We start from the raw sequence: 27,186 nt of genomic DNA on the forward strand, positions 1-27,186 counted from the left end.
GTACATCTGCACATCTGCAGCGTAATCTCCAAGCTCTTAAGTTCATTGGCCTTCTTTTTCAGGGCATGTGGTACAATGAGAAGCTGGATAAACTTGGGTCCTTTTTCTACAGTGCCGGAAGCTGAAGGGAGATCTGACAGAAGTTTATAAGATTATGAGAGGCATAGATTGAGCGGACAGAGAGTATCTGTTTCCCAGGGTTGAATGAATAATACCAGAGGCCATGCATTGAAGGTGAGAAGGGGTAAGTTCAAGGGGGAAAGTGAGGGGGCAAGTATTTTATTCAGAGAGTGGATGCCTGGAATGCGTTACCTGGTATGGTGACAGAAGGAAAACAGGTTGGAGGCTTTTCAGCAGCGCTTGGATAGGCACATGGATGTAAGGAAGATGGAGGGATACGGATTAGTGTTTGGGTGTTTTTGATTTGCTTTACAGTTGGTTTGGCACATAGTGGGCTGAATGGCCTTTTTCTGTACTCTTCTATAACCTGTTGCACATGCAAACCAACCATGCACAAGCACTCCCAAATCCCTTTGCAGAACAGCACACTGCAATATTTCACAATTTAAATAATCTGATTGTCTAACTTTTCTTCCAAAGTAGGTGATCTCACATTCACCAATGTTGTACTCCATCTGCTAGACCCTGTCCACTCTTGTAATCTATATTTCCCTGTAGGATCTCCACATTCTCTGCACAATTTGCTTTTTGATTCAATTTAGTGCCATCAGCACACTTAGGAAACACCACCCTTGGTCCCCTCTTCCACATTGTTAATGCATTATCACAAACAGTTGTGTGTCCAGCACTGATCACTGTGGCACTGCATTCACCAGAGACTACCAACCCATTTATCCCAACTCTCTGCCCTATTACTTGCATCCAGACATACTTATTTTTTTGGGTAGTTTTTTTTAAAAGGCATTTTGGAAAACCGAGTATACAATATCCAATTGTACCGCTTTATCAACTGTGCTCATTATATCCTCAAAGAATTCCTGAAAGCTTGTCAAAAGGGCCTGGCCCTTCATGGATCCATGCCATGCCTGCCAGATGGAACATCTTCTATCCAAATGTCTTGCCTTAATGATAGCTTCAAACATTTTCCCAACTACAGGCATTAAATTAACTGGCTTATAGTTACCTGTGTTTTACCTACATCCTTTTTTAAAAAATAATGTTGTGATGTTCATTATCTTCTAAGGATATTAAATGATATAAAATCATTAAGCCAAGAATGGCTGAATGCAAGTTAGGTAAAGGAGTATCAATGAACAAAGATTTTAGCAGGCATTTGATAAAATTACAGACCAAAAAAAATCTTTAGGAAAGTTAAATTTCACAGCATGCAAGGAAAAATGGCAAGCTGAACCAAAGCCTGGCTCAGTGACAGCAAGCAAGGAGTTATTTTTAAATATGTACAGTACTGTGCAAAACTCTTTGGCACATATATACAGCTAGCGTGTCTAAGACTCTTGCACAGTATTGTAGTAATTTGTGTATTGCACTGTACTGCTATGACAAAAAAACAAATTTCATGACATATGTGAGTGATGATAAACCTGATTCTGATATGGATCTTTATTGTGGACTGAGAGTGGGAAGGGGGCAGGGAGAGGGGAATCATGTTTGGGAAAAGGGGAAGGGAGAGAGGAGGGAGCGGGAAGCACCAGAGAGACATTCTGTAATGATCAATACACCGATTGTTTGGAATCAAATCTCAGAGCTGGGTGTGTCTGTACCCACGCCACTCCCTCCTCCACCCCTGCCACTCCTTCTCTGCTATCTGTCCCACACCCCTCCCACGCCGCACCACCCTCACCAACATCCTTTGCTCACCAGATTCACAAATACTGTCTCTGCTCCAGGTTGACAAATGCTGTACTGTGCAAGTCTTAGGCACCCGAGCTATACAGTTGCAAGAAAAAATTTGTGAACCTTTTGCAATTACCTGGTTTTCTGCATTAATTACTCATAAAATGTGGTCTGATCTTCATCTAAGTCACAATAATAAACATAGAAACATAGAAAATAGGTGGAGTAGGCCATTCGGCCCTTCGAGCCTGTACCGCCATTCAGTATGATCATGGCTGATCATCCAACTCAGAACCCTGCACCAGCCTTCCCTCCATACCTCCTGATCCCTTTAGCCACAAGGGCTATATCTAACTCCCTCTTAAATATAGCCAATGAACTGGCCTCAACTGTTTCCTGTGGCAGAAAATTCCACAGATTCACCACTCTCTGTGTGAAGAAGTTTTTCCTAATCTCGGTCCTAAAAGGCTTCCGCTTTATCCTCAAACTGTGACCCCTCGTTCTGGACTTCCCCAACATCGGGAACAACCTTCCTGCATCTAGCCTGTCCAATCCCTTTAGGATTTTATACGTTTCAATCAGATCCCCCCTCAATCTTCTAAATTCCAACAAGTATAAGCCTAGTTCATCCAGTCTTTCATCATATGAAAGTCCTGTCATCCCAGGAATCAATCTGGTGAACCTTCTTTGTACTCCCTCTATGGCAAGGATGTCTTTCCTCAGATTAGGGGATCAAAACTGCACACAATACTCCAGGTGTGGTCTCACCAAGGCTTTGTACAACTGCAGTAGTACCTCCCTGCTCCTGTACTTGAATCTTCTTGCTATAAATGCCAGCATACCATTCACCTTTTTCACCGCCTGCTGTACCTGTATGCCCACTTTCAATGACTGGTGTATAATGACACCCAGGTCTCGTTGCACCTCCCCTTTTCCTAATTGGCCACCATTCAGATAATAATCTGTTTTCCTGTTTTTGCCACCAAAGTGGATAACTTCACATTTATCCATATTAAATTGCATCTGCCATGAATTTGCCCACTCACCTAACCTATCCAAGTCACCCTGCATCCTCTTAGCATCCTCCTCACAGCTAACACTGCCGCCCAGCTTCGTGTCATCCGCAAACTTGGAGATGCTGCATTTAATTCCCTCATCCAAGTCATTAATATATATTATAAACAACTGGGGTCCCAGCACTGAGCCTTGCGGTACCCCACTAGTCACCGCCTGCCATTCTGAAAAGGTCCTGTTTATTCCCACTCTTTGCTACCTATCTGCCAACCAATTCTCTATCCACATCAATACCTTACCCCCAATACTGTGCGCTTTAAGTTTGCATACTAATCTCCTGTGTGGGACCTTGTCAAAAGCCTTTTGAAAATCCAAATATACCACATCCACTGGTTCTCCCCTATCCACTCTACTAGTTACATCCTCAAAAAATTCTATGAGATTTGTCAGACATGATTTTCCTTTCACAAATCCATGCTGACTTTGTCCGATGATTTCACCGCTTTCCAAATGTGCTGTTATCACATCTTTGATAACTGACTCTAGCAGTTTCCCCACCACCGATGTTAGGCTAACCGGTCTATAATTCCCTGGTTTCTCTCTCCCTCCTTTTTTAAAAAGTGGGGTTACATTAGCCAAAAAGTGGGATTACATTAGCCCACAAACACAATCTGCCTAAACTACTAACACACGAACAATTGTTCTTATCAATACTGAGTACACCACTTATACAATCACAGTCTAGGTTTAAAACTGTAAACCTCTGGGATAATGCTTTCTGCAGAAGCTATTTGGAGTCAGGTGTTCCAATCAATGAATGCTGAAGGAGACGAGAAAGAACAAGGGTAACAGCAAAAGACCTGCAGAAATCCCTTGAACTTGCTAAGTTCTCTGTTCATCTGTCCACTAAAAACACTGAACAAAACGGTGTTCATGGAAGGACACTGTTGTTCTCCAAAAAAAAGAAACATCGCTACACATCTCAACTTTGCTAAAGACCACTTAGATATTCCACAATGCTTCTGGGACAATGGTCCGTGGACTGATGAGACAAAACATGAACTTTTTGGCAGAAATGTACACCACTAGCTTTGGAGGGTAAAAGGGCTCTGCACACCAACACCAAAACTGTGAAGGGTGGTGGAAGGAGCGTTACGGTTTGGGGCTGCTTTGCCGCCTCAGGGCCTGGACAGTTTGCGATCGTTGAGGGAACAATAAATTCAAGATTATATCAAGACATTTTACAGGAGAATGTCAAGGTAATGGTCTGTCACCTGAAGCTTAATTGAAGTTGGATGATGCAACAAGAGAATGATCTGAAAGACCAGAGTAAATCAACAGAATGGTTTAAAAAGAAGAAAATTTGCAATTTGGAACAGCCGAATCTGAGTCCAGACCCTAACCCAATTGAGATGCTGTGGCATGACCCGAAGAGGGCTGTTCGTACAAGGTACCTCACAAATATTGATGAACTGAAACAGTTTTATATGGCGGAATGGTCTAAAATTTTTCCTTGCCATTGTGCAAGTCTGATCAGCAGCTACAGGAAACATTTTGTGAGGTTATTGCTGCTAAAGGAGGTTTTACCAGTTATTAATACAAGAGTTCAAGTACTTTTTCCAGCCTGGACCGTGAATGATTAAACAATGTGTTTAATCACATGACATGAAAAATACAATTGTTTGGTGTTATTAGTTTAGGCAGATTGTGTTTGTCTATGATTGTGACTGAGATGAAGACCAGACCACATTTTATGAGTAAGTAATGCAGAAAACCAGGTAATTGCAAAGGGTTCACAAACTTTTTTCTTTCAACTGTATAGCTATGGTACCTAAGACTTCTGCACAGTGTTGTATTTTCAACAGAAAGGATGTTTCCAATATAGCTCTGCAAAAAATGCAATTTTAGGTCTTTCAGTTTCTATTGTGTACAGGGAGACTTACTATGGGGGAGAGGAAGGGATTAAGTTCGTGTGGTTGCCAATGGACACAAAATGCCCCAGTTTGCATTGAAGTTGGCACAGTTAGTCAGGCATAAAAGGATGATGACATTCAATCCGTGTGAGGTAAACCATTTTGGGAGAGCAAACAAAATCAGAGAAAATATAAGTTGAAAGGTCATTGGGAAACGCTGAGGAACAAGTGGATCTTGAGCTGCATCCCACAGATGGCTCTGAACACTCATTGTGGTGAAAATATGGTATTCTTACAGGTTCAGAGAATACTTACAATGCTAGAGAATAAGTTTTATTAGAAGTTAGCAGCCAAAGGGAAGACTTAATTTGAAGTTATAAAATTAAGGAAGATCTTAATGGCACATCTAAAGCAGGGGTTCCCAACCTTTATTATACCATGGACCCCTAACATTAACTGAGGGGTCCATGGACCCCATGTTGGGAATGCCTGCTCTAAGGAAACTATATTTCCTCAGCTGGTTCAACAACAAGAGAGGACACATTTCAGGTAATGCAGAGGATTAAAAAATCTGTTTCTCAGCCAGTGCAGTGTGGATGGGGTGAACTTCCTGAAAGCATGGAAGAGGCTGAAATCACCATCAAGTTGAAGGAAAGTAGAACACTTGGCACTTTGGAATCTGCAAGGCTGGAGATAGAGAGCGGGAAAGATTAGTTAAGTATTTTCCTCTCCAGATAGTGTAGCTTCCTGTGCTACAAGTCTTTTTATCTTCAAATTTCCTTTTGAAGTCAGAGGAGGAAGAGATACATCTTAGGATTATAGTCTCCTACATTTTAGGATTATAGTTTCCTGATCATGGTTCATACTTAACAAATGGGAAAATGGACAAACCGGTCATGCCTTGTATCCGTGGTACTATAAGGAACAGCAGTGGTGGGGAAGAGGTGTGTGAACAAAGAACTAGCCATTAAAACATAATGCAAACTGTCCCATTCAATGACTCAGGAATTGAAAAGCTCATATCAGGAGCGATTGCTGGCTCTGGGCCTCTACTCCCTGGAATTCAGGAGGGGTGACCTCATTGAAACCTGTTGAATGTTGAAAGGCCTTGACAGAGTGGACGTGGAGAGAATGTTTCCTATGGTGGGGAAGCCCAAGACCAGAGGGCACAGCCCCAGAATAAAGGGACATCCTTTTAAAATGGAGATGAGGAGAAAGTTCTTTAGCCAGAGTGGTGAATCTGTGTAATTCGTTGCCACAGGCGGCTGTGGAGACCAAGTCATTGAGGATATTTAAGGCGCAGATTGATAAATTCTTGATTCGTCAGGGCATGAAGGAATAAAGGAGAAAGCAGAAGGTTGGAGCTTAGAGGGAAAATGGATCAGTCACGATGAAATCGTGGAGCAGACTCAATGGGCCAAATGGCCCAATTCTGCTCCTATATCTTAAGATTTTACTTTAACTCTGGTTAGGCCATATCTGGAGTATTGCATACAGTTCTGGTCACCCCACTATAGGAGGGATTTATACGTAGCCCTTATGGCTACAGGGATCAGGGGGTATGGAGGGAAGGCTGGTGCAGGGTTCTGAGTTGGATGATCAGCCATGATCATAATAAATGGCGGTGCAGGCTCGAAGGGCCGAATGGCCTACTCCTGCACCTATTTCCTATGTTTCTATGATTATGAGAGGTATAAATAGTGGACAGAGTGTAGTTGTTTCCCAAGGCTGAAATGTCTAATACCAGAGGGGATAGGCTCAATAGGGGTTATGTGGGGTAAGTTTTTTTAATCCAGAGTGGTGGATGTCTGGAATGCGCTATCTGGTATGGTGGTAGAGGCAAATACATTGGAGACTTTAAAGAGACTTTGTTTTCAGGCACATGGAAGTGAGAAAGATGGATGGATATGGTCATGGCATCAGTAGGAGAGATTAGTGTCTGGGTGTTTCTGATTTGATTTTTAGCTGGTTCAGCAACAACACTGTGGGCCGAATGGCCTGCTCCTGTGCCGTACTCTTCTATTTCCCAACACAAGAGAACTTATACAGGATAGAAAATAAGAGACAGGCTTTGTTGGAATCAATTATTTTTACAGCAGTCAGGATAGGAACCAAGTCCCTGTAAAAAGGAAAATAAAAAAAATTACCCTGTCCCGTGCCAGCTTCCTCATCTCATCTCGTAACTTATTCAAAATATGCAGATTTGGTTTGTTCTTTTTGGCGTACTGCTGCAGTTCAATCACACTTTTATCAGACATTTCCTGCATGAAAATAATAGAGGGATGTGTATATTAAAATGGCAGACAAAAACCATAGGTTTTTATAGGCATCACAAGTAATAGGAATAAAAAAGGAACAGCAAGTCATTTAAAATTCCATATCCAAAAAAGAAACAGGTTCCTTAAGGTTGCTATAACAGGGGGTGGTAATGGGGCCAAGCTCCTACTAATGATTAAATGCTCCCTATGCCGTGGATCTCAAATAGCCCTTGACAACCAAGTCCTGCTCCTGGCCTTCAAGTGTGGCTTAGCTACGAAACCCGGTGGAACTGTTTCTACTGACAGAAGAAAGGGCAGAAGTGGGTCACTGGCACCTTAAAACGAACTGCTTCAAGCAGACGGGGCTCGTCAGCCGTGGTTGGCAGCTCATCTAGAAGGCGGAAAATGCTTGATCTCAAACCTTCACTGTCTTGCAGCCGTACCCAACTCATGGGGAAGGCTTCAGGAGTAAACTCCGAGGAAGAAAAATCCAGAGTTGGAGTCCCCAAGGCAGTCTTACGTTGAGTTCAACACTGAGTGGCAACACCTGCAATGCTGCTGGTGCCAAATCGTATTGGTTTCTGCTGTTCCTTTGGGTTCATCAGATGCGTGGAGGAGGGGAGTCTGCTACATGGGCACAGCTTGTTCTCCATAATGTATCGTCCAGGCTTGCCTATCTAGACGACTCGGACACAACATCCACGGTCAACACTTATCAGTGAAGGCCTCAAGTACAAGAACCAATACCAGGTCATCGTATACATTGTGTTATTTTTTTAATTGTGTTCTTTATTTTATTTTGTGTGTTTTTATATTGTGTAGAATCAGATCTCTACCCTTTGACCTGTTTGGTACGGGTGACTCCACCAAGAGCCAAAGCATAAAGCCCTGACTCCAGCCAACAGAGTTCTCTGGATCACTGAAGCATGCAAGCCTCCAAACCTACGACGTAGTTGTGGTCTTTTCAGACGTATGTGTATCATTTAGTGCAACGTTTTACGGTACTAAGATCAGGGTTCGATTCCCGTTGCTGTCTACAAGGAGTTTGCATCCCCATGTTCTTCCCATGACCGCGAGGTGCTCCAGTTTCCTCCCATGGTCCAAATCAGAACAAGTTAAGGTTAGTGAGTTGTGGGAATGCTACATTGGTACTGGAAGTGTAGTGATACTTGTAGGCTGTTACCCGTGCCAAACAGGTCAAAGGGTAGAGGCCAGACTGAGAGGTCCACCAATGGTCAAGTTCGGGGGTTCAGCTCAGGGCTAACAACCCTGACTGGTCAAACAAAATTGTTATGGAAACAGCAATGAAGGTTCCTTCTACATCTGAGTGTGACAGTATTCCTGAGTCTCCACACGAGATTTGCATGACTAACAGTAGTGAAAACCGAGAGAAGCTACTGACATGATGAAGGAGGAGGCCCTAAACACTGCCAGAGATGGAGAACCTCCAATGATGCCCTAAAGGGCAGCAAGGTAAGTGGCAAGATTTCAACTCTACATGACAGTGCTGCCCTGTAATCTAAATGTTTATATTATACTTTTTTGCCCTCCACAACCTACCAGAACGGAGGCATTTAGATCACAATCAAACATTAATTTCAGACTATATTTACCTGCTTGACCATTTTATTGCTTTCCCTGCCATACATGCGTAATAGTGACCCCCAGTTCTTCACATGAGGATGCAGTAACTGTAGGATTTTCTGAGATGCCAACTGCTTGCCAACTCGCTTATTTTTACCTGAGAAATTAAATTTTTCCTTTTATTAGTGTTGTAAAATTGGAATTATCTCCCAATTTCATTTTCCATCCACCAAAGGCCAATTCAAGTCAGACAGGTGAACATACAAATGTGAGCTTCAAGTAAATGCTCAGTATGACGTGTAAACCATTGAACTAGCACTCAGAAATTATCAATTAAAAGACTACAAAGAACACTTACAAGGATGTTGCCAGGACTTGACCATAATTACATAGGCTGAATAGGTTTGGACTTTATTCGCTGTAGTATACAAGAACAAGGGAAGACTTAATAGAGGTATACACAATTATGAGGGGTAAAGATAGGGTAAATACAAGCAGGCCTTTTTCTACTGAGGTTGCAAGAAACTAGAACTAGAGGTGAAAGGTGAAATATTTAAGAGAGAAAATGGGGGGTCTTCTCAAAGGGTAGCAAGAGTGTGTAGCGAGCTGCCAATGGAAGTGATGGATGCAAGGTCAATTTCAGCATTTAAGAAAAAGTTGGTCAATACATGTAAGGGCAGCGTATGGAGGGACTAGATGGACCAAAGGGCCTCTTTTGGTGTGTTGTAGTGGTCTATGATTATAACTATGACCAATGAATAGATAGAAATCAATGCAAAAGAAGAAAGCAAAACTGCCAGAATCAGTATATTAGACCTAACGGGTAGCTCAATTTCACAGAGGCACAGAAAAGCAAATTTAAATTGGCCTTCAAAGTACTTCAACCTCTGTATAGTTCCATTTCATTAACAAAGAACTGAAAGCCATTAACATCATTCCGAGGCCGTCAAGAAACAACACAGCCAAAAACTTCGAAGTCCTGAATTACTAAAATTTTGCAATTTTTGATTCAGGGAGATTTATCATGGGAGTACAAGTACTCACATCAAATTCATAAAGCCTCAGTTAAAATAAAACTATTTCAAAGAAAACTGTTGCAACTATGCTGTCACAGTCTTTAACAAATAACTACATAACAATTACAGCACGGAAACAGGCCATCTCAGCCCTTCTAGTCCATGCCGAACTCTTACCCTCACCTAGTCCCACCGACCTGCACTCAGCCCATAACCCTCCATTCCTTTCTTGTCCATATACTTGTCCAACTTAACTTTAAATGACAACATCAAACCTGCCTCAACCACTTCTGCTGGAAGCTCGTTCCACACAGCTACCACTCTCTGAGTTCCCCCTCATGTTACCCCTAAACTTTTGCCCTTTAACTCTCAACTCATGTCCTCTTGTTTGAATCTCCCCTACTCTCAATGGAAAAAGCTTATCCACGTCAACTGTCTATCCCCCTCACAATTTTAAACACCTCTATCAAGTCCCCCCTCAACCTTCTGCGTTCCAAAGAATAAAGACCCAACTTGTTCAACCTTTCTCTGTAACTTAGGACATGAAACCCAGGTAACATTCTAGTAAACCTTCTCTGTACTCTGTTTTGTTGACATCTTTCCTATAATTCGGTGACCAAAACTGTACACAATACTCCAAATTTGGCCTCACCAATGCCTTGTACAATTTCAACATTACATCCCAACTCCTATACTCAATGCTCTGATTTATAAAGGCCAGCATACCAAAAGCTTTCTTCACCACCCTATCCACATGAGATTCCACCTTCAGGGGACTATGCACCATTATTCCTAGATCCCTCTGTTCTACTGCATTCTTCAATGCCCTACCATTTACCATGTATGTCCTATTTTGATTAATCCTACCAAAATGTAACACCTCACATTTATCAGCATTAAACTCCATCTGCCATCTTTCAGCCCACCCTTCTAACCGGCCTAAATCTCTCTGCAAGCATTGAAAACCTACTTCATGATCTACAACTCCACCTATCTTACTTAATATCATCTGCATACTTACTCATCCAATTTACCACCCCATCATCCAGATCATTAATGTATATAACAAATAACATTGGAGCCAGTACAGATCCCTGAGGCACACCACTAGTCACCGGCCTCCAATCTGACACACAGTTATCCACCACCACTCTCTGGCGTCTCCCATCCAGCCACTGCTGAATCCATTTTACTACTTCAATATTAATACCTAACCATTGAACCTTCCTAACTAACCTTCCGTGTTGGTTGAACCATATAGAACCCAAGGAAGATCAATTTTCATTCAGCTACCCAACCACACCCCCCCAACCCTGTCTTTCAATGAGCTGGAGTAATGCTTCAAGGCTACAGAGCAGTAACATGACTTGGACACCCATTATGGACATGCATTTGATAAAATACTTCAATAATCAAAATTACACAAAGACACCTGACACTCTTTAATAGCTTTGTGGATGAAGTATTATATAAAAAAAACAGCAGACCTAGCATCAACAATTGTTCCTATACTTACACCAGCCCCTCACTGTGTGTTTGCCACAGGTCATGACATATTCACTCTTCTGGTTTTTACCAGGAATTACCTCAAACTTAATGCTTGTGTCGCCCATTCCATGATTTCTGAAAATGAAAATATTTTAGTCTGTACCAAGGAATCAAGTTAAAACAGATTCTACTAACTTCACACTAAGTAAAAAAAAAACGTGTTTCTGCAAATCTTCAACAACATACTCAAAGAGCTGGAGGAACTCAGTGGGTTAGGCAGCATCTATGGACGGAAATAAACAGTTTATGTTTTGGGCTGAGACCATTCATTAAAAATTCAAGATACTTCAATCCTATACAAACATGAAATCTGCATGATACCTCTGCAAACAAAGTTCAAAGTAAATTTATCACTAAAGTACATATATGTCACCATATATAACCCGAGATACATTTGCTTGCTCAATAAATCCATAGAATACAAAGCATAACAGAATCAATTAAAGACCACACCAATGTGGATGCTCAGGTGTGCAAAATACAACAAACAGTGCAAATACAGGAAGAAAAAAATAATAAATGAATAAGAACAAATATCGGGAACATGAGATAAAGAGTCCTTGGAAGTGAGTCCATAGGTTGAGGGATCATTTCAATGATGGGCAAGTGAAGTGGAGTGAAATTATCCTCTTTGGTTCAAGAACCTGACGGTTGAGTGGTAGCAACTGTTCCTGACCTGAGAAGTGCAAGTCCTGACACTCTTGTACCTTCTTCCTGATGGCAGCAGCGAGAGCAGAGAATGTCCTGGCCGGTGGGTATCCCTGATGGTGGATGCTGCTTTCCTGCAACAACGCTTCATGCAGATGAGCTCAATGATGGGGTGGGCTTTACCCATGATGGACTGGGCCGTATCCACTACTTTTTGTAGGATCTTATGTTCAAGGGCATTGGTATTCACATACCAGGCTGTCATGTACAATATACTCAATGATAGAAGCTTGTCAAAGTTTTCAATGTCACGTTGAACCTTTGTAAACTTCTAAGGCAGTAGAGGTGCTGCCAAGTTTTCTTTACAATTGCACTTCCATACTGGGCCCAGGACAGGCCCTCTGAAATGATAACACCAAGTTGCGCAATTTATTCAGCCTGTCCCTCAACGACCAGAATTTTATTATCTTATTTTGTCAATGGCATCTTTAACACTAAATCTCCACTATTAGCATAAATACTTCTAAATATGGTGTTTATTTTGGCAAAAAGCATGGGACAAAAATCTGTAATAACTACATCAATATATTGGGACCAGGTTAGATCCTCAAGAGATCTTGACACCCAGGAACTTGAAACTGCTCACTCTCTCCACTTCTGATCCCTCTGTGAGGATTGCTAGGTGTTCCTTTGTCTTACCCTTCCTGAAGTCCACAATCAGCTCTTTCGTCTACTGATGCTGAGTGTCAGGTTGTTGCTGTGGCACCACTCCACCAGTTGGTGTATCTCACCCTCGTCACCACCTGAGATTCTACCAACAATGGTTGTATCGTCAGTAAATTTATAGCTTGTACTTGAGCTATGCCTAGCCACACAGTCATGTGTACACAGAGAGTAGAGCAGTGGGCTAAGCACGCACCCGAGGTGCGTCAGTGTTGATCGTCAGAGAGGAGGATATGTTATCACCAATCTGCACAGATTGTGGTCTTCTGGTTAGGAAGCTGAGGGAAGTATAGAGGCCCAGGTTCTGCAACTTCTCAATCAGGATTATGGAAATGATGGCATTAAATGCTGAGCTACAGTCGATGAACAGCATCCTGACATAGGTGTTTTGTGTGGCCCAGGTGATCTAAGGCCGTGGGAAGAGCCATTGAGACTGCATCTGCTGTTGATCTATTGTGGCGATAGGCAAATTGCAATGGGTCCAGGTCCTTGCTGAGGCAGGAGTTCAGCCTAGTCAAGACCAACCTCTCAAAGCATTTCATCACTGTCGATGTGAGTGCTACTGGGCGATAGTCATTTAGGCCGCTCACATTATTCTCCTTAGGCACTGGTATAATTGTTGCCTTTTTGAAGCAAGTGGGAACTTCCGCCCGTAGCAGTGAGAGGTTGAAAATGTCCTTGAATACTCCCACTAGTTGATTGGCACAGGTTTTCAGACCTTTACTAGGTACTCCATCTGTAAGGGTTCACTCTCTTTAAAGACAAACTAACATCAGCCTCTGAGACAGATCACAGGGTCATCAGGTGCAGCAGAGATCTTCACAGCTATAGTTATGTTTTCCCTTTCAAAGCAGGTACAGAAGGCATTGAGTTCATCTGGTAATATATACTGGAAATGCTCAGGAGAAGTTCCACTGATTTTTGTTTAATGGGTAACAGTTGCAAGGCACTAATTGAATGCACATTCCTAGCTTCGCTGAGGACGTGAAGTTCAAAAATAATAATTTATACTAGATTCATTTGAATAAGAGGTGACAGATACCCATCCTATTGTTTTTAAATTACAAAGCTAGTGGCTTTCAAGCATTTTCCAGGTCTCCTCAGTTCAAGTTCACCGTCATTCAATGATATACATGTATACAGCGAACTATAATATCGTTTCTCTGGGGCCAAGGTGCAAAACACAGTACATATATATTCACTCACAGCACATATACAACCCCTATAAAAAGTATTCACCCGCCCCCCCCTCCCCCCGGAAGTTTTCACGTTTTATTGTTCGCAGCATTGAATCACAGTGGACTTAATTTGGCTTTTTTGACACTGATCAACACAATAAGACTCTTTCCTGCCAAAGTAAATACAGATCTCTACAAAGCGACCTAAGTTAATTACAAATATAAAACACAAAATAATTGATTGCATAAGTATGACACACCAAATCATCAGTGGTGCAGGCAACTGGTTTTAGAAGTCACATAATTAGTTAAATGGAGATCTGTTTTTGGAGACCTCTGTGCAGTCAAGGTGTTTCAATTCATTGTAGTAAAAATACACCTGTATCTGGAACATCCAACTGCCGGTGAGTCAGTATTCTGGCAAAAACTACACCATGAAGACAAAAAGAACACTCCAAGAAACTCTGTGAAAAAGTTATTGAAGAGCACAAGTCAGGAGATGGATAGAAGAAAATTTCCAAGTCACCAAATCTGGAAATGGAAAGAATATGGCACAGTTGTCACATGGTGTGAACAGAATTATCTGCAACTTAATGTGAAAAAGACTAAGGAGCTGGTGGTAGACCTGAGAAGAGCTAAGGTACTGGTGACCCCTGTTTCCATCCAGGGGGTCAGTGTGGACATGGTGGAGGATTACAAATACCTGGGGATACAAATTGGCAATAAACTGGACTGGTCAAAGAACACTGAGGCTGTCTACAAGAAGGGTCAGAACCATCTCTATTTCCTGAGGAGACTGAGGTCCCTTAACATCTGTCGGACGATGCTGAGGATGTTCTACGAGTCTGTGGTGGCCAGTGCGATCATGTTTGCTGTTGTGTGCTGGGGCAGCAGGCTGAGGGTAGCAGACACCAACAGAATCAACAAACCCATTCGTAAGGCCAGTGATGTTGTGGAGATGGAACTGGACTCTCTTACGGTGGTGTCTGAAAAGAGGATGCTGTCCAAGTTGCATGCCATCTTGAGGAGGTTCAGTGGCTGCGATGGGAGAGACTGCGCACACAACAACTGTTGCCCAGGTGCTTCACCAGTCGTAGCTTTATGGGGGAGCGGCAAAGAGAAAGCCATTGTTGAAAAAAAAACTCCCATGAAATCTCTGCTGGAGTTAGGCAGAAGATATGTGGGAGACTGAAGTCAGCTGGAAGAAGGTTCTATGGTATGATGAAACCAAACTCGAGCTTTTAAAAAATTTTTTTTTGCTCAGCATAACAAAACTTTCAATTTTCAGATACATTTACATTTCTTCCCCTCACAGATATAAGCTATCAAACACTTCCATCAAAATATAGACATCACAACATCCTATACAAAAGTCCTTATTAGTATAGCAGACAGGTTTACATCTATATACTGCAGAAAAGGTTGCCATGTTTTATGAAAACTATTTGTTTTTGAGTGTACCATACATGTCAAAAAGTCCAAAGGAATGTATTCCATGATTAATTTACGCCAACCAAGTCCAGGGGCCTTATCGGATATCCAACAAAGTAAAATGTTCTTCCTTGCACAAGAAGTCAGGATGTTAAGAAGTTTTTTTCTGATGTGCATTAATAATACGACCGCTGGGTAAGCCTAAGGGAAAAGACACTGGGTCCAGTTCAAGTTCCATCTTCAGAATCTTTTCCATTTCACCCAAAATATCACTCCAGTATGCCTGAAGTTTGGGACAAGTCCAAAAACAGTGGATGAAAGTTCCAGTATTTACTTTACATTTAGAACACACTGGAGAAACCCCATCTTAAATTTCGAGAGACGATCTGGAGTCAGATGGGCTCAATGCAGAATTTTGAGTTGCAATGCTTTAGTTCTATTACAGGCTGAAATTTTCTTTGCATTATCACAGATGTCTTCCCATGTTTCAGCTGTAATTTCTACTCCCAGACCCTTCCCATCAGCTCAGTCTCTCCACAAGAACATTTCCTCAGGATGCTGTAAAAAGTACTAATGGAGACTTCACCCTTAGAAGAAAACACCTTTTCTATGTCAGAACTACAGAAATCAGTTAACATTGATTTTTTTTCTGTATATAATCTCTTAACTGAAAGAAATGAAAAAGATCCTTGTTGGGTATGTTAAATTTCTGTACTATTTGACTAAAAAACATCATCATTCCTTCATCAAACAAACCTCCTAGATGGAAAATACCCTCAGAAATCCAAAGTTTAAATCCAGAATCCATTATGCCAGGCTGAAAATCTGGACTGCTGGTTATTGGAGTGAAGGGTGATATTTTCACTGCGTTGCCCTCAGTTTGTCACACCACCCTCCAAGCCCTGACAGTATTAATTGTTATTGGATTGCGACAATATTCCTTAACTAGTTTCATCTTATTGAGGAAAAGCAAATTAGCAAGAGGACATTTTGCTTGTGAAGCTTCAATGTCCAGCCAAATTGAGGGGTCCCTGCAAACCCAGTCAACCACATAAGATAAAAAGGAACTTAATTGATATTTTCTGATGTCTGGAAAATCCAGACCCTCTAGACTACTAGGAAGCTGTAACTTTGATATTTTAATACAGGGTCTTTTTTTGTTCCAGATGAAAGAAACAAACTAGCCATTTATATTTTCAAGTATTTGTTGGGTAAAAATGACTGGAATCATTCGTATTGGGTAGAGCAGACGAGGAAGAATGTTTACTTTGAGCAAGGATATTCAGCCAAGCCAAGAAATGGGAAGAGTGCTCCTTCACTCAAGATCCTGTTTGATTTTGTCAAATAACTGTGTTGTAAAGTTAACTTTGAACAATTGATCAAACATAGGTGTGATAAATATGCTGAAGTAAACAAAACCTGTCTGCGACCATTTAAAGGGGAAAACACCCTGAGTGTCAGGTACCTGCTGCAGATTCCCCAGAGGCATAGCCTCTGATTTAGTAAAGTTGATTTTATAACCCGAAAAGGCGCTAAATGAGTTGATGCATTGTATAAGGTGGTGCACTGATACAGCAGGGTTTGATAAGAAAATTAGAACATCATCCACATACAATGTAATTTTATGTCACTTTAGTCCTATGTCTGGAGCAGATAATTTGGGGTCTCACCAAACAGCCTCAGCCAATGGCTTGATCACTAGTGTGAAAAGTAGTGGTGATAAAGGGCAGCCCTGCCAGTTGCCCCTCAGAATACTAAAATTATCCGACCTAATACCATTAGTGAGAGTCGCAGCCAAAGGGTCATTATAAAGAATCTTCACCCACTTAATAAAATTATTGACCAAACCAAATCGTTCTAAAGTGAAAAAAAGATACGGCCATTCGACACGATCAAAGGCCTTTTCTGCATCTAAGGAAACCACCAAGCCGTCCACCGCCTGTTGCTGACATGCCTGAATCACATTAAGTAATCTTCTGATATTGTTAGATGATCTATGGTCTTTTACAAAACCCGTATGATCCTCTTTTATGATAAAAGATAACAGTTTCTAATCGCAACGCTAAAGTTTTAGATAAGATTTTAAAGTCAACATTTAACAATTAAATAGGCCCGTAGGAGGCACAATCTTCAGGACTCTTTCCTTTTTTAAGAATTAGGGAGATATTAGCTTCTCTCAATGATGGTGGGAGGAGACCACAATTAAATGCATGATTGAACATGTTTAGCACAGGCTCTGATAATAACCCCGTGAACTCTTTATAGAATTCACTAGTGAGTCCATCAGGACCAGGGGCCTTCCCACTTTGGAGCTGTCTCACAGCTTCCTGTATCTCATGTATAGATAACGGAGCATTGAGGAGGGACTCTTGCTCAGGAGAAATGCCTAGGGGATCTAAATTCCTGAAAAAGGACTCCATCCTAGATTGTCCAACATTACATTGCTCAGATTGATATAGTCTAGAATAAAAATTCTTAAACACAACATTAATCATTTTAGAATTACTAGTAAGGGCTCCTGTCCCATCCCTGATTGAAGCAATAGTCTGAGAGGCATTTTTCTTTCTAGCTAAGTAAGCCTGCTTGTGTAAGTAGTGTTTAGTGTACAGCATAGGGCTGTGATATTCTGTAACTTGGCTGCAGAAGACATTAATATAATTCTTTTCAGCTGCCGCAAGCCTTGCTTCCACTAGGTGCTGCTGTTCCGCAGCTTGTCGCTTCTCACTAGTAAAGTTGGAGATATTTAATCCCCTTGCATAGGCCTTAGCGGTTTCCCAGAGCGTCGATGGACTACTAGCTGATTTGGAATTAATAGATAGGAAAGTTTTGAATTCGGAAGTAAAATAGTCTATACATTTATTATGTTTTAGAATAAATGGATTCAGCCTCCAATGTCTAGATCGTGCTGAATGATCTTTGGGCTTAATATTTAAATATACTGCTGCATGGTCAGAAATAGTGATATTTCCCATTGTGCAGGATACAACTAAATCTAGGAACGTTTTGGGGGTTAGAAAAAAGTCTATTCTGGTGTAACACTTGTGTGAATTGGAAAAAAATGTGAAGTCTTTGTCTGAGGGATCTAACAACCTCCAGACATCCACAAGTCCTAGTTCTCCACACAAGCCCATGATTTGTCTGGACTGTGAGGAGAGTAATGGGGGACCACTAGGCACTCTGTCCATCAATGGGTCCATGAGACAATTAAAATCCCCACCTAAATGTTTTGTATTGAAAAGCTTAAGTTTGGAAAAAGCATCTATTAGGAATTTGAGAGGATGAGCTAGAAGGCAGTAAACATTGAGAATACCATATTCCTCTCCATATATTGAAGCCTTAACAATCACAAATCTCCCATACTTATCCTTAATGCAGTCTAATAACTTAAAAGGTAAGTTCTTCCTAATTAAAATGGCCACCCACCCCCCACTCTTGGTTTTAAAAGATGAAAAATAGACTTGATCAAATCCACTCTGTTGCAGTTTTAGATGTTCTTTATCATTTAAATGTGTCTCCTGCAGTAAGGCTATGTCCACCCTTTCCTTTTAACGGTTTAGTAGGATTTCCTTTCTTTTGATTGATGAATAACTCCCTTTAATGTTCCAAATGCACAATTTTAATATAATACTGGTCATAACCCTTTATAATAATCATTTGACTCCGGAGAAGAAACCCGACTTAAGATCAACTGAGCAGCAACAAGTAAATTAAAAAACACACACAAAAAACAAAGCGCCAACAGCGCTGAACAAGGGGACTTACCCCACACTTAATGAGGATATCTGAACCTTCTAGCACCCCATATTCTGCCCCACTGCCAATATGGCATTTAACATAGTCAAAAATGAAAACAGGGCATAATTTATCAATCCACTGAAAGGTCTTTCAGGCTGGAGCAGCACCGCTAATTTAAACAAATAATGAAACTGTATTAATCAAAACTAACACGTTACGCATCCTATAAGGTATCTTGCCATCCAGTAATGAAAAGGTAAAATAAAGCGACCATTGAGCATGTTATCGCCCATAACCAGGGCTACACAATATATACATTCTTTAGCCCAACGTGCCCACAAAAGTTTTAACTTTGTCAGGAGAATCAAATATCTTGGTGGCCCCGTTGTAGGTGATTTGCAGCGCCGATGGGTATAGCATAAAGTACTGAATTCCGGATTCTCTCAGCTGCTTCTTTACCTGGTCGAATTCCTTGCACTTCTTGAAAGAAACATAAGCCTGGATCCCTCATATATTAAAGCCTGGGCATCAGTCCCTCAGTGTCTCGAAGCCTCCATCACTCTTTGCTTATCACCGAAATTATGGCACCGCACGCAGACAGGTCAAGGGCGTTGGTCTGGGAAAATTGAGCTTTCTGACCATCAGACTAAATGCAATGTCATGCATAAGCCAAACATCGCACATCATCAAAAACACACCATCTCTACTGTGAAGCCCGGTGGTGGTTGCATCATGCTGTGGGGATGCTTCACTGCAGCAGGCCTGGGAAGGCTTGTAAAGGTAGAGGTTAAATGAATGCAACAAAGTACAGGGAAATCCTGGAGGAAAACCTGATGTAGTCTGCAAGAGAACTGCAACTTGGGAGACGATTCGTTTTCCAGCAAGACAATGACCCCAAGTATAAAGCCAAAGCTACCCAGGAATAGCTTAAAAACAGCAAAGTTAATATCCTGGAAAATCCAATTGAGGATTTGCAGCTGGACTTGAAAACTGCTGTTCACCCACGATCCTCATGCAATCTGAAAGAGTTTGAGCAGTTTTGTAAAGAATGGGGAAAATTGCAGTGTCCAGATGGGCAAACCTATCTACACAGACTCAAGGCTGTAATTGCTGCCAAAGGTGCATCGATTGACTTGAAAGGGCTGAGTAATTATGCAGCCAATTATTTTGTTTAATAATTGTAATACATTTAGACCAATTTGTAGAAATTTGGTCTTACTTTGACACAAAGAAGTCTTTTCTGTTGATCAGTGTCAAAAAAGCCAAATTAAATCCACTGTGATTCAATGCTGTAAAACAATAAAACATGAAAACTTCCGGGGGGGGGGGGGAATACTTTTTAATATCCTTTTACAATCCAGCTCATATAGTCACAAAAATAATATTAGCATGAGACCATAAGATGTAGGAGCAGAATTAAGCCATTTGGCCCAGAGCCTGCTCTACCATTTCATAACTGATCCATTTTCCTCTCAGCCCCATTCTCCTTCCTTCTCCCCGTATCCCTTCATGCCCTGACCAATCAAGAATTTATCAACTTCTGCCTTAAATATACCCATTGACTTGGCCTCCACATCCGTCTGTGGCAATGAATTCCACAGATTCATCACTCTCTGGCTGAAGAAATTTCTCCTCTTCTACATTCTAAACGGATGTCCTCTGTTCTGAGGCAGTCCTCTTTGGTCTTGGAGTCCCCCACCATAGGAAATATCCTCTCTGATTCCACTCTATTAAGGGCTTTCAATATTCAATAGGTTTCAATGAGATCCCCCCATGATTCTTCTGAATTCTGGTGCGTACAGATCATGAGCCATCAAACGCTCCTCAAATGGTAAGCCTTTCAAGTGCTCTGCTTATGCAGAACAGTGTAACGTTACTGGCAATATTATAGTAAAACAAGCAATATAAATATGCAAGACAGCAGCTATAAACAGATACCAGTCCAGGATGAGAGCTTGTGTGTTGGGGAACAGTAGAATGGGGTGCAGTAGGGCTCTCAGACAGGGAGTATATGTAAGTGGTGGGGTGGAGGTATAAGGCACGCCTTCCGTCTGCTAGCCTGCAGGTCACCCTTGAGCAAGGTGTTGCACTGTTTAGCCCTCCACATGACCCTTATCGGGGAGGGGGAAGCCACGGGAGCAGGTGGTGGATGGTCGTTTGAGTAGCTGGTGCATATCACAAGTCCTGGTTATGTGACCACTGGCACCAAGCAGACAACCTCTGAAGAGAATTGATAATGGCTGGGGTCACCCATCTTGTAAAAACACTGTCCAGGGCAAAGGCAAACCATTTCTGTCAAAAAATTTGCCAACAACAATCATGATCTTGAGACCATGATCACTTACATCATGAAACGAACAAATGTACTTGTGTGCTGGGAGGAAGCGGTGTGTTAAGAGGTCTTAACAACCTAGAGGAAGGAATCATTACCCAGCCTGACAGGAGTGGTAGTTGTACTACCTCCCCATATATATTCAGAAATATGTTGAAGTTAATTTGTCACTTTCCTATAATCTGAAATAAAACTGGGCATGGGAAAAGCACACAGTAGTGAGTGCCAGGTTACTGCACCACCTGGATTTCAGCATTGGCTGAATCCAATCAGAAAAGCTTTGACCGAACTACCATTCATTGCAAGTGGCATGTCAGAGATCACTGCAGATTTTTCCAAATGTCAAGGAAGTTCTTAAATCTGCACAGCCATGTCTGTTAACTGTATCTGGGCAGTTTAACCTGAATCAGATCAAAAACTCATTCGCTGAAACTCGCAGCCTCTTAACATGGCTTTGTACTCTCAACACTTTGAATTAGTTGTATTTCTCTGTTGAACACAACCTCTCTCTTATTGTTTTAGGATTAAGGATTATTTGTTTCCACTTGTATTATTTATATTTATTTGTTTAAAGAGCAAATAAGGGAAATTTAAAAAGTAAACAAGATGCCAGGATGTTAGACCAGTCCCGTAATATCCAGAAGAGGGCAGCAAAGCCTCACCCATTGCAATGAGCAAAGTGTGATCTCAAGACAAAAATACAGAAAGAAACCAAAATTAGCACAGCTTTTATGGTTTGGGTCAAACACGGAAAACTTGTAAAGAAGGCAGTTCTAGTAACTATTCTCCCTTATGACATATTTAGAAACACAGAAAACCTACAGCACAATAAAGGTCCTTTGGCCCACAAAGCTGTGCCAAACATGTCCTTACCTTAGAAATTACCTAGGGTTACCCATAGCCCTCTAGTTTTCTAAGCTCCATGTACCTGTCCAGGAGTCTCTTAAAAGACCCTATCGTATCCGCCTCCACCACCGTTGCTGGCAACCCATTCCACGCACTCACCACTCTCTGAGTAAAAAACTTACCCCTGACATCTCCTCTGTACCTACTTCCAAGCACCTTAAAACTCTCTCGTGTTAGCCATTTCAGCCCTGGGAAAAAGCCTCTGACTATCCACAAGATCAATGCCTTTCATCATCTTATACACCTCTATCTGTATTTCTATACTAACTGACACCATTTACCTTCAAGACAACCAGAACCTTGCTGTGGTTTGGAGGCTTTTGTGCCAGTAGTTTCCTCTCGGTTTTCAGTCATACAAGTCCCAGGTAGAGACTCAGGAATACTGTTGCGCTCAGATAGAGAGGATTTTTCATTGTTGTTTCCATAACAATTTTGTTTGACTAGTCAGGGTTGTTAGCCCTTTTTCAAGTATATAAAGAGTAAAAGACAGGTCAGAGTAGATATAGGACCGATAGAAAATGATACTGGAGAAATTGTAATGGGAGATGAGGAGATGGCAGAGGAACTGAACAAGTATTTTGCATCAGTCTTCACTGAGGAAGACAGCAGGATACTGGACACTCAAGGGTGGCAGGGAAGAGAAGTGTGCGCAGTCACAATTATGACAGAGAAAGTACTCAGGAAGCTGAATAGGCTAAAGGTCGATAAATCTCCTGGACAAGATGGAATGTACCCTCGTGTTCTGAAGGAAGTAGCTGTGGAGATTGCGGAGGCATTAGCGATGATCTTTCAAAAGTCGATAGATTCTGGCATGGTTCTGGAGGACTGGAAGATTGCAAATGTCATTCCTCTATTTAAGAAGGGGGCAAGGAAGCAAAAAGGAAATTATAGACTTATTAGCTTGACGTCGGTGGTTGGGAAGTTGTTGGAGTCGATTGTCAAGGATGAGGTTACAGAGTACCTGGAGGCATATGACAAGATAGGCAGAACTCAGCATGGATTCCTTAAAGGAAAATCCTGCCTGACAAATCTATTACAATTTTTTGAGGAAATTACCAGTAGGCTAGACAAGGGAGATGCAGTGGATGTTGTATATTTGGATTTTCAGAAGGCCTTTGACAAGGTGCCACACATGAGGCTGCTTAACAAGATAAGAGCCCTTGGAATTACAGGAAAGTTACATACGTGGATAGAGCGTTGGCTGATTGGCAGGAAACAGAGTGGGAATAAAGGGATCCTATTCTGGTTGGCTGCCGGTTACCAGTGGTGTTCCACAGGGATCAGTGTTGGGGCCGCTTTTTTTTACATTGTACATCAACGATTTGGATTGTGGAATAGAGGGCTTTGTGGCTAAGTTTGCTGACGATACGAAGATAGGTGGAGGGGCCGGTAGTGCTGAGGAAATGGAGAGTCTGCAGAGAGACTTGGATAGATTGGAAGAATGGGCAGAGAAGTGGCAAATGAAGTACAATGTTGGAAAGTGTATGGTTATGCACTTTGGCAGAAAAAATAAACAAGCAGACTATTATTTAAATGGGGAAAGAATTCAAAGTTCTGAGATGCAACGTGACTTGGGAGTCCTTGTACAGGATACCCTTAAGGTTAACCTCCAGGTTGAGTCAGTAGTGAAGAAGGCGAATGCAATGTTGGCATTCATTTCTAGAGGAATAGAGTATAGGAGCAGGGATGTGATGTTGAGGCTCTATAAGGCGCTGATGCGACCTCACTTGGAGTACTGTGGGCAGTTTTGGTTTCCTTATTTAAGAAAGGATGTGCTGACGTTGGAGAGGGTACAGAGAAGATTCACTAGAATGATTCCAGGAATGAGAGGGTTAACATATGAGGAACGTTTGTCCGCTCTTGGACTGTATTCCTTGGAGTTTAGAAGAATGAGGGGAGACCTCATAGAAACATTTCGAATGTTAAAAGGCATGGACAGAGTGGATGTGGCAAAGTTGTTTCCCATGATGGGGGAGTCTAGTACGAGAGGGCATGACTTCGGGATTGAAGGACGCCCTTTCAGAACAGAAATGCGAAAAAATTTTTTTAGTCAGAGGGTGGTGAATCTATGGAATTTGTTGCCACGGGCAGCAGTGGAGGCCAAGTCATTGGGTGTATTTAAGGCAGAGATTGATAGGTATCTGAGTAGCCAGGGCATCAAAGGTTATGGTGAGAAGGCGGGGCAGTGGGACTAAATAGGATAAAATGGATCAGCTCATGATAAAATGGCGGAGCAGACTCGATGGGCCGAATGGCCTACTTCTGCTCCTTTGTCTTATGGTCTAAGTCTTGAAACCACAATCTCTGACTCAAGGATTGACCCCAAGTCATGTCACAAGTGACACTGCACAACATACTAAAAGGAAATATGGAACAAATAATGAACGTGCCAATGTTGTATACTTTGTTAAATGTAATACTACTTCAGCTACAGTCTGAAAACATGGCTAAAACATGTTTGATTTTGATGTAATTGGTTGTAATAAATTAACACAGCAGTTTAGCACAAAATTACCTGGAAGAAATTCTATTATAACGCTATTATGCACAGGGTCAAAGTAAGCTGCAGAGAATTGTAAAATTAATCAGCTCCATGTTGGGTACTAGCCTCCACAGTATTCAGTACCACTTCAAGGCGTGATGCCTCAAAAAGGTAGCATCCATCATTAAGGACCCCCATCACCCAGGAGCCTTGTTCTCATTGCCAGCATCAGGAAGGAGGCACAGGAGCCTGAGGACACACGCTCAACGATTCAGGAACAGCCTCTTCCCCTCTGCTATCCGATTTCTGAATGGATATTGAACCCTGAACACTACTACCCCACTGTTTTGTTTTATTTCTGCTTTGCACTACTTATTTTATTCAACTACAAAATACATATAACAAATTTCATGACGTATGCTGGTGATACTAAACCAGATTCTGATTCTGATGTCACAATTTGCATGGAAATGAAAGAACTTGCAATGAATTTGTAGCCACAGAGTTAAAAGCAATGTGACACATGGAAAGCAAACATTCTGTGGACAATCAAATTAACAAATATAAATACAATTTTACAGCTTACCTCTTAAGGCACTCATGGAGAATTTGATATGGTGACAATAGTCCGGCTTTATTCGTCAGTTCATACACCCTCGAGTCCTCAATACTAATATGGTTGAAGTACTACGATGAAATAAAATTCACATTAATAATACACAAAACACAACCTCGCTATTTTGTGTTCATTTTGAGTTTTGCTTTGAATACGCTGGAGAACAAAGATTTTGCTTCCTGAATCTTTTGGATGTACCTCATGGATTTTGGGCTGTTGATCATGAAAATCACCATAAAATTTCCCTAATGTACACCATTTTCTTTGAAATCACCTATATTTGTTATTTCAATTCATAATTCAAGTCAGTTAAAATGTTGCCCACAACATAAGCTGAAAAGTTTTCTATCTTGTCCAGGCATGCCTGGGCAGGGTAGATGCTGCATGGCAAGAAAAGTTTTAAAATGGCTATAAATTTTCGTGCAGAATTTCACTATTTAAGACAGATGTTTCCCAGAATAACTGATGTCTAGATGAAGGAAGGGATATTTGTTAGTCCTCAAATCAAACAGGTCATAAATGAAAGGCAATTCAAAGAACTTCTAACGGAACCGAAGAAAATCACACGGAAGGCATTCAAGAATGTTTCTTGGTAACTACAGAGCACCAAACCACATGCAGCTGATTGACAACATGCTTCAACCATACAAAACCTGAAGGGCAACATATCACTAAAGACTCATTTTAGCATTCTCATTGAGACTTGGTGCTGTCAGTGATCAGCATGACACTGCAGTCATGGAAAAACAGTATCAGTACAACTGGAATCCATCAATGCTGGCTGATTACTGTTGGGCACTGAAGCAATAAACCTCAGGCACTAAGAACAAATGAGAATCTTCAACAAAACATTTTTAGCTTAATTGAACTATTGCAAAACGCCAGCACCATTATGCAATTAAACACATATTCAATAAAAGTTAATTTCTTGTTTCTCTGAATTCCTACGTGACACAAGTAGTCTGAAATTATATGTGTTCAGCATCAAAGCGGTCATTCCTAAACAAATAAAAATTCTGAGGAAGAAAAACCTTTGAAAAAGTTTGTTGTCCAGTGGTATATCGATTAAGCATTGTCCCATTCAGGTGCAATATTAAGCATTAACACTAGATGGCAGTATCTAGCTGTATCAACAGTAAAAAAAGAAATTGACCAAAAAGCAAATGAAGTTCAGTGTTGGGGGAGACCAGAAAACAAAGTGAACAGTGTGAAAACAAATGAGGAAAAGGTGAGGGCAAATTATACTGTGTGTACCTCCTCAGCTGTGCTCCAGCTCATTGTCTTAACAGACATCATGAGCCAAAGGCGAACTTGTTAATAACGTTTTGTATACCACTGAGACAGTTAGCTTTGGTTCTGTTCTGCGTTGCTCCCTGAAAGGTTATCTAAGCAGTCACAATGTCTTCATTATCAAACTTCCAAATGTACAAGGGCAAAAAGGAAGAAAAATCTGCCAGGTTCTACTCGACAGGAATCTCATGACTTCTGTCAGGAAGTTCAAATGGATTGCTGTCCATATGAATGACTTTTTAGGTTAAGTTCCAAGCATGGGAATGCCAATACTCAATACCAATACTTAGGAGGGGGACAAATATTTATTTAAAGATACAGTGCAGATCAGGCCCTTCCAGCCCCTCGAGTCACACCACCCAGCAGCCTACCTATTTAACACTAGCCTAATCAGGAGACAATTTACAACGACCAAGTTGTTTCCATTGGTAGGTGAGACTAGAACTAGGGGACATTGCCTCAAGATTCAGGGGAGAAGATTTAGGATGGAGATGAGGAGAAACTGTTTTTCCCAGAAAGTGGTGAATCTGTGGAATTCTCTGCCCAGGGAAGCAGTTCAGGCTTCTTCACTAAATATATTTAAGATACAGTTATAAAGATTTTTACAGAGTAGGGGAATTAAGGGCTATGGGGAAAAGGGAGGTAGATGGAGCTGAGTTTACGGACAGATCAGCCATGATTTTATTGAATGGCAGGG

The 27,186-nt window shown here is 41.4% G+C and overlaps 1 protein-coding gene across 3 annotated transcripts in view; it reads right to left on the reverse strand.

Moving 5' to 3' along the window:
- Nucleotides 1–27,186, reverse strand: part of dgcr8 (DGCR8 microprocessor complex subunit) — an 81,955-nt gene that overhangs the window by 5,437 nt on the left and 49,332 nt on the right. Inside the window, exons 10-14 of one of the 3 annotated variants that reach the window (XM_072240848.1) lie at nucleotides 25,170–25,270; nucleotides 11,117–11,223; nucleotides 8,614–8,741; nucleotides 6,890–7,003; nucleotides 4,646–5,429 (exon numbers count right to left, since the gene is read on the reverse strand). In XM_072240848.1, the coding sequence (XP_072096949.1) occupies nucleotides 5,265–5,429; nucleotides 6,890–7,003; nucleotides 8,614–8,741; nucleotides 11,117–11,223; nucleotides 25,170–25,270 (615 nt within the window). In that variant the 3' untranslated portion in view covers nucleotides 4,646–5,264. Of the gene's footprint in view, nucleotides 1–4,645; nucleotides 5,430–6,889; nucleotides 7,004–8,613; nucleotides 8,742–11,116; nucleotides 11,224–25,169; nucleotides 25,271–27,186 lie in introns of those variants that run through there. The other 2 variants (XM_072240849.1, XM_072240851.1) reach the window with 2 other exon arrangements.

Source organism: Mobula birostris, chromosome 22, assembly GCF_030028105.1.
Source record: "Mobula birostris isolate sMobBir1 chromosome 22, sMobBir1.hap1, whole genome shotgun sequence".
NCBI lineage: Eukaryota > Metazoa > Chordata > Chondrichthyes > Myliobatiformes > Myliobatidae > Mobula > Mobula birostris.